The sequence below is a fragment of the Cariama cristata genome, unplaced genomic scaffold, assembly GCF_000690535.1.
Source record: "Cariama cristata isolate BGI_N322 unplaced genomic scaffold, ASM69053v1 scaffold18378, whole genome shotgun sequence".
In the NCBI taxonomy this organism is placed as follows: Eukaryota; Metazoa; Chordata; class Aves; order Cariamiformes; family Cariamidae; genus Cariama; species Cariama cristata.
In genome coordinates this window covers 1-7,823 of record NW_009633095.1, presented here as the reverse complement: position 1 = coordinate 7,823, position 7,823 = coordinate 1, and the positions used below count along the sequence as shown (strand labels likewise).

Here is a 7,823-nt window from a genome sequence, read left to right as displayed (position 1 = left end):
CCTGTCCTCACAGCAGAGGTGCTCCAGCCCTTGGATCATCTCCGTGGCCTCCTCTGGACTCGCTCCAACAGGTCCATGTCCTTCTTGTGCTGAGGACCCCAGAGCTGAAGGCAGTACTGCAGGGGGGTCTCACCAGAGCGGTAATCCTTGATGTTGTCAACTTCTCACATGATTGATCTAGCAAGAGGAGAGGTACAGCAATACAACTCGAACACACTATTTGCACATCTGCTGATCTTACACACAAGCAACTAAACATCTCTTGATTCTACCAGTGATCAGCACTGTGAGATGAAAAGGCTGATGGACTGGGTTGGAGGGTTTTAACCAGAAAGAAACTGAGCGATCTCCAGGAAAGCCAGCCCTCACTGGAAGATGGCAGGAGAAACTTCTAGCTGATCATCACCTAGCATATTGGGATGTTTAAGAATTTAGACACAACATGCAGGGCCTTGCATTGTGTGTCACTTCTATTACTTCAGGCCTTCCAGCTTTCACACTTTTCCTGCTCCTACAAAGTGACAAAGCTGGTCTATCACCTTTTTTTTTTCTGAATTTTTTCCAAATTCATTATTTAAAAAAAATCAAAACTTAATGCTGGTATTACTTACTCTAACACTTAACATGTAATAACTTTTTTTTAAAGCTCTCCACTGAAAGATGTACACAGAAACCTGAAAGCCAACTCATTCTCTAACACCCTGAGAAGGCCCATGTTTCTGACAGACTGAACCAGCTTCCCAGCCAGCACCCTGCCAGGCTGGGCTTCCAGGACGCCTGCCAGAGAAACTGGAACAGGAAGGCTGAGGCTCACCCATCCACACATGCTGCCAGACAGATCAGTTCCCGACACTGTCAGTTTGAAATCCCAGTTCCTAAGTTGCCTGACTCCTGCAGAGAAGCCTCCTGAAAATGGAAATCTGGATGCAAAAAGCTATTCCTATGCAACAGATTTTGCATTGTTGTTAATGCAACAAACAGGTTCTGAACTTGTCGATACCTAACTAAAACAAAGCCTTGATCCTGCACAGAACATCATCTCTCATGACGTGCGTCAGAATCTCTTCCCATTACTGCACCAGACTTTGAAAAACACTGGGAAAGGAGCTGACAGACCTAGAATCTCTGCCTGAAACGTAAGCAAAAGTCCCGTCTCACGGCTTCAGCTACAGGGCTTTAGCTTGGCCACATCAGACAAGAACAGCATCAAAAGTAATTCATACAGCAAGAGGAGTGAAAACACATCCTGGCCCAGACTATGCACGTTCCAATAGCACAAGTAGCCTTGTCATCTATTATCAACTTCAGGATCTACCTATGTTACCCTACAGCTCATTAAAGCCAGTTATTAATACAGTGACAAATTAATGGATTGTCTAGTCCAGCCTCAAAGGAAGACACGTTTTCTCCTCAATCACTTCAATACATTTCTGTCTCAAAGCTTACAACAGAAGCTTTGAAATCCACAGTGAACACTTCCCCCCACGCAACTAATGTGTAAATATCTACTCAGAAGTTTGTCTCACCTCGTATCTCCACTAAGGTTACCCAACCCTAACAGGAGCTATAAAGTTCCTATACAGTCTATAGCCTTGAAATCACATCGTGAATGTCTCTTCAGTGACAAAGGAAATGGATGTACAGAGGTGAAAAAAGCGTTTAGTAGCATACAGTAATACTTCAGTTCAAGCCGGAAAGGTATGAACTACTGCAACTGCTTTGGACATTGCTAAAAAAGCTCCCTCTTCTGGAAACCTCAGAGAAAGGGACTGGTATGTAACTGAAGAGTAACCAGTACTACTCCAGTTCATGGGGTGTTACATTATTCATGACCCTCTAAACACCGGATTGCTGCTCCAGCTCTACCCAGAAATCAGCATTTTGTCCCCACTCAGTTTAGATCAGGATCTGGGAAGTTCACTCCAAAAGGGTAACACAGGCTGGAAGAAAGGCAACACAATTCCTTCCACACCAAAGGCGAGAGCAAGGTTTTCCTGGAATACATCTTGGGGGAGAGGGGAAAAAAAAAAAAAAAAAGCACCTCCACAAACACTGTCTTTTGTGATTTTATTAAGAGATGTTTTCAGGACAGTCAAGCTTCTGGTTGCAGATGTTACAAACCCTACAAGGAAAAATAAAATAATGAGTGAGATGGTGGCAAACCATTTCCCATAATCATTCTCCTACTCAAAACACGAAATAAACAGGCAGGCTCCAACTTTTTAAATTAAATGGTATCTCTCACTTCTTGCATTTTAGCCAACAATCCCCCCTTTTCCCCTAGGAGCAGATCTTACCAGGCAGATTCCCTTCGTTTCACTGCAGCCCTGCAAACTCCCTGAACTCTCCCTGTTCACACAAGGCCAGCTTCAGTCAGAGACCACCACGGCCTGGCTTTCACTAGCAGCTAAGGAAGTCGGGAAGAGGCCTTAGGCCCTGTGCCTCCGGCTGCTCTTACCGGAGAAAGTGAGCAAAACTTTTAAAAGCAGCAAGTTGCACATTTTCACTGGGAACAACCCAGCGCAGGTCTCAGACAATTTCAAGTTATCAATTTCTGCCTTAGAAGCTACTCATTCAGGGAGGCAGGATTTCAAACCTTGATTATTTACTTATGAAACTAGCCTACACATTGTGCTCAACTTTACTGATTTCTAAGTCTATCCCAAACTGGATCCCATGGGCGAGGGTATATGAGGAACATATACCCCGTGCTGGCAACTGCACGCCAGTAGAGGATGGTACGATGTGAGAACATCCAAGGCACTGAACCCTTCTCAGACAAATGCCTCTAAGTCACTCAAATTGTGACCCAAGGTCCCCAAAATCCATGCTGTAGAACACAACACGAAACAGGGCACTTGGACAAGGATATTCCCTTTCAGACTCGTCATCTCATCTTCACTGAAGGGTGTGCTTAGCTGGTTTCCAGCGTGCCTTAAACCATGCCCCCTTCATCCAGGGCAATAGTCCAAACCCAACCCAGCCGATCACTGTACTCAGTACAACACAGCAGCTTCGTTTCCCCAGTATCCCAGCTACTGTACAGCTTTTTTGGTGACATGACACCATTTCCGCATGGATCCTCCCACCGCTCGCAGGCACTTACCCCTCAGGCAGTGGGAACCGGCTGAGGCATGGCTGGCTGTTCTGGTTTGCCACCTTTCTGCTCTGAAATGGGGGTGGTGGGCAAGATCTCTTCTTTGGGTTCCACAATGCTGACATGGTCTGGGAGAGGCTTTTTGGGGCCAATCTTTCCACTTGGGTCCCAAGGCAACATAATCTTTACTTTGATCCCCAGTACTCCTGCAAAGAGTGACAGGACAACACAGACACGGTCATTCGACACAAAATATCAAGCACACTTTCAGTAGGGACAAGCCCCAGAGTTAGGAAATCTGTGTCAAAAACATCTCCTGACAACAATGAAGATGCAAGTTGATTAACACAAACGTGCCATAGCTTAAAAATCCAATTACTGTGAATTTACATCAGTGCGTTTACCTTTATCCAATTCACTGCCTTTGCTAACTGCAGCCTGTGACTACGATGCAAACGTGCTATATATGCTTAAGTCATGCTAACTCTAGTTTTAAACCCTCTCCTTCCTAGAATAATTCAGCTCACTTTCCTAGGCAATTCCTCTGGTTTTTTTGCATCCCTTCTCAGACAAATGCCTCTAAATCATCCAATGAGTAGGACGTCCTGCCCAAGGCAGCCTTAGCACAGCACCACAGAACATGGCACTGAACAGGCCGCAATGACACACGGACATCCCTTCTGACTCGTCATCGTATCATCACCGAAGGGAAGGTGGAAAGTAGCTTTGCCTATGCTAGTATCCCTACATCAAGTGTTCTGCAATTAAGTAACCCAAAGCCAATTAAGATGCAGAAGTCATTTACATTTTACCAGGGGAAGGACAAGTGTATGCAGGCTTGGCTGGTTTAGCTGGGAAGACTTGCCAGGGCACGGCTACGGGGTAAAACTGTCTGATACCTGCTTTTTTGTGGGTCTTGCAGCACCCGTGTTCTGTCTGCCTACCCCTAGGAGCCCAGAAAGCCAGAATCCAAACTGCCAACAGCTCTTAAACTCAATTGATGTGCATTTCATTTGTAAGTTGTTTTGCTACCAGCCTCAGAGGCTGTAGGACACAAGCGAGAGTATGTGGAAAATGTAATGCCACATTCTCAACTGGAAACATTCAAACCCCACCACTAGAAAAGTAGATGACTACACAAAATTCTGTTGTCTGCTGAAGGCCCCTTCTCCATTTCCCATTCTCATACACAAATGCAAATAAAGCTCTACTTCAGATATAGTGTGCAAACTCCACAGTGAGAGCTTAGTTGCAGAAGCCCAAGGAAACAACAGATTTTCAAAGTCAGAGCAACTAGTAGTAACACAACTGAACCACTCTGCAGGATCAGTTGTGCATCAAAATCATCTGAGTTACCACCCCACAGGTGACAGAAGGAAACCTCCAACCCACAGGCATGGGATGCCAGGAGCTGAGATCTCCCGGCTCAGAAGCACTTGAGAGAAGGAACCAACAGAGCTGCAAAGGGATATGCATCCCAGCCACTCACCCTGCCGGAGAAGGACGTGACGCACGGCTGTGTCGACGTAGTAATTCACCGGGTCTCCGCTATGGATCATCAAGCCATCCACAAACTTCATGGACTTGGCACGCTGACCTCTGAGTTTGCCGGACACAACGACCTCACAACCTTTGGCACCACTTTCCATGATGAAGCGGAGGACACCATAGCAGGCTCTGCAGGGAGAGAGCAGCAACAGCTACAGCGTTACGCCCACTCAGCCAAATCCACACAACTCCATGGTGGCATTTTTATCCCAATTTCAAGCACAGGCAATCACACCTCAACTTTTGTTCGTAAAAAGCCTTCTGAACACACGCCCGTGCAACCAAAGCTCTGTCAATGCAAAGTAGCAAAAATATTCACACCCTTTTAGTACTGTCAAACCCAGGTAAGAAAACTTGTGACTTATGGTCCTCCTAAGGTTGTGGGAACAGCGACAAGCACACATTGTGACAGAAAATCAGCTCCACAGCTGAAGGTGGCCAATACACCCACGTCAGGAGTGGGGCTCCCCATCCCTTCTCAGACAAATGCCTCTAAATCATTCAGTGATGACAGGATGCTCATGCTGAAGAACCACACGCAGCATCACAGAACATGACACTGCCAAGGTACTCCAACAAGAGCCACCCACTTCTGACTCGTCATCTTATCATCACCGAATGGGTCTGAGAAGCAAGGCCACTGTCACCTGAACTACAACTCAGCCAGAAGGCTTGAAATTGTGTTTCACTCCTCCACCCATTTATTCACAAAGAAATAAATGCAAGCTTTACACACACCAGTCAGCTTGTAATCTGATCTACTCTTAAGACTTCAACTTTTGTATCTGAAATACATTACCTAGCAATCACTATCAAACGTAACTGTGTACTAACAAAAAGCTTCTGTATGGCGGAATTATCAAAAATACAAACTGCCCTCTCCAAGTGCAGCATCACTATGTTAAAATCTCAAACTAAAGGCAAGCTGGCAAGGAGTTTTTTTGAAACGGGATTTGAATCCCACACTTCCTCACTGCACCATCACATTCAACTTGCTCTACTCACCGACGCACTGCTAAACCTCCCAGAAGCTTGTACCGCAGGGACTCCGCCTGAGCGATCGCACACAGACCTCTCGTGGCCACCTTCTCAGCATAGAGCTACAAAGGAAAAGAAGTAAACTCAGAAACAGGGCTCTATTTCAAGATACTTTCAATTTATCAGAACACAGGAGCTTCATACTACTCTATACCCCATCCTCTACCCCTAGTTCAGTCAGCCCTTCCACATTTACATGCAGAAGTTTTATCCTCAGACACTACACTCCCTTAACTCCCGTGGTGCCTGCCTCCTACTCCTGGCAGAGCTGAGACACGCTGATGACACTCCACCGAAAGTCAGGAGACCATTAAAACATCCACGGTGCAGTCTCAACGAGCTGCTGCTTCAAACAGCCCCAAAACATTAGGTATCACTGCAGAGAGGTACCCAGACAATCACACAAACTCCACTTGAGATGCAGTTTTTACAACACATCAGCTACGTAAGTCTGCTTAAGTATTAAAATCAAACCTAATAAAAGGTTTGATTCTTGAAGGCTGAGAGAGCGAGGTGTATTAAATCTAACATCTCCAAGAGACCAAAGTCTGATACTTGAGAAAAAGCAGACATTCAAAATCATGCCCACAGTATTCCTAGCACTGACAAATCACGATGCGCTCCGTGAGGGTTTGTGCCATTCAGTATGTTTAAGCATTTGCTGGAGATACTCAGCAATCCTCACTGTATAATGTGATCCAGCAACACTGGCCAAGCAGGAATAAATGCGAGCACCACCCCAGACCATACGTTCTCCAACCCCCCACCCTCTAATTTGCTTTAGATGAAAGTACTAGTAAGGAGACCAGATTTCAAACATTAAAAGACTGGAAGTTACTGGTGTGTCACTTTACCGTCTATTTCATTACACTATCATAGTCAAAAATCTCAAAGATCCTTCTGCACCAAGACTGTTTCTTTGTAAGGACAGAAGCATTATGAACTCAGTAAGGGTAATGGTAACACACGAATACCAAACATTATGCTGTTAGATTATCGTCTCACCTCAATATTGGGACAGCAACATTCTCTATAAAATATTTACAGATAAGTTTAAAAAGTTTTATCTGCATCCTCCTTGTTGGGAAATCAGCAAAAACTGGCCGAAGTGAGAGCACTCAAAATACCACAAACAGCAAAGCATTTTGTATTTCAGCACACGAGTGTTTCGGAAGAACAGGTAAAACACACCCCAAGTTATCTTCAAGTCAAACAACCTTTCAGCTGACTCCATCCAAACAGCGCACAAAGCTAACTGCACAATCCACTTACTACTGTTTTAACCGAGGCAGTTTTACCTCAACGCTTCCCTCCGGGAATCCAAACCTCTTCTGCACGACAGCCGTCAGCTCCCGTATGCGGCGACCCTTCTCGCCCAGCACATTCTGAGTTCTGGAAAAAAAAGTACAGTACAACTGAGAAAAGGGTCTCCAGGTCTGAGCCTGTAACCATCCCAAAAAGCTTCCAGACCAAGCATCTAACTTAGCTCAGGGGTTGTAACACTGCTGTATCGCTAAGGAACACTTCGGGATCTCTTTCCCAAGTAGTTTCCCATAATTATTTACCACTTTAAGCTTCAGCCTGCAGCAGCATCCCTTACAGCCTTGCACAGCACCTGGGAGTCAACAGCAGCTGCTCAGTTACCTGGTGGCAAGTATGATAATCTCAGTCCTGGTTGGAGTGACCCGGACTTCTACTCCAGAGTACCCATCTTCAGCCAGTTCACGAGTCAGAAACTCATTCAGCTCAGCTTTGAAGATACCGTCAGCGACAAACTAAAAAACAAACGGACCAAGTCAAGCTCTGGTCAAGTGCTCAGCCTGAATACAAGATTTCTGCATTCTGAGTGTGGGTGCAATTCACCCCTGGGACCAGCCTGCAGACCAGCAGTCTCTCCCCCCACGGAGAGGCAGCAGCAGCAGAGAGAAATAAAAGCATCTCCCCTGAGGTCCAGAGAAAATTCACTTCTAGGAGGAACTTACACCACAGCCTGATCCACACCGCGCTACAGCCACACTTCATGCTGAAATCACAGCTCGCTGTTATGTCTTGCGGTGGCACTTTGATCCGGTATGAATTTACGTAAAATAATTAGAGGGGTCATATCCCTTCACCAGCCCCACTGGGGCCTGCTGCTAGG

At 45.7% G+C, this 7,823-nt stretch overlaps 1 protein-coding gene across 3 annotated transcripts in view; it reads right to left on the bottom strand.

Moving 5' to 3' along the window:
* RPS3 (ribosomal protein S3) overlaps window positions 1–7,455 on the bottom strand; it is a 12,762-nt gene extending 5,307 nt beyond the window's left edge. The window contains exons 1-6 of one of the 3 annotated variants that reach the window (XM_009706622.1): window positions 7,328–7,455; window positions 6,982–7,075; window positions 5,651–5,745; window positions 4,587–4,774; window positions 3,107–3,303; window positions 2,051–2,122 (exon numbers count right to left, since the gene is read on the bottom strand). In XM_009706622.1, coding sequence (XP_009704924.1) covers window positions 3,110–3,303; window positions 4,587–4,746 — 354 coding nt within the window. In that variant the 5' untranslated portion in view covers window positions 4,747–4,774; window positions 5,651–5,745; window positions 6,982–7,075; window positions 7,328–7,455 and the 3' untranslated portion in view covers window positions 2,051–2,122; window positions 3,107–3,109. Of the gene's footprint in view, window positions 1–2,050; window positions 2,123–3,102; window positions 3,304–4,586; window positions 4,775–5,650; window positions 5,746–6,981; window positions 7,076–7,327 lie in introns of those variants that run through there. The other 2 variants (XM_009706625.1, XM_009706623.1) reach the window with 2 other exon arrangements.
* Between the last annotated feature and the right edge of the window lie 368 nt (window positions 7,456–7,823).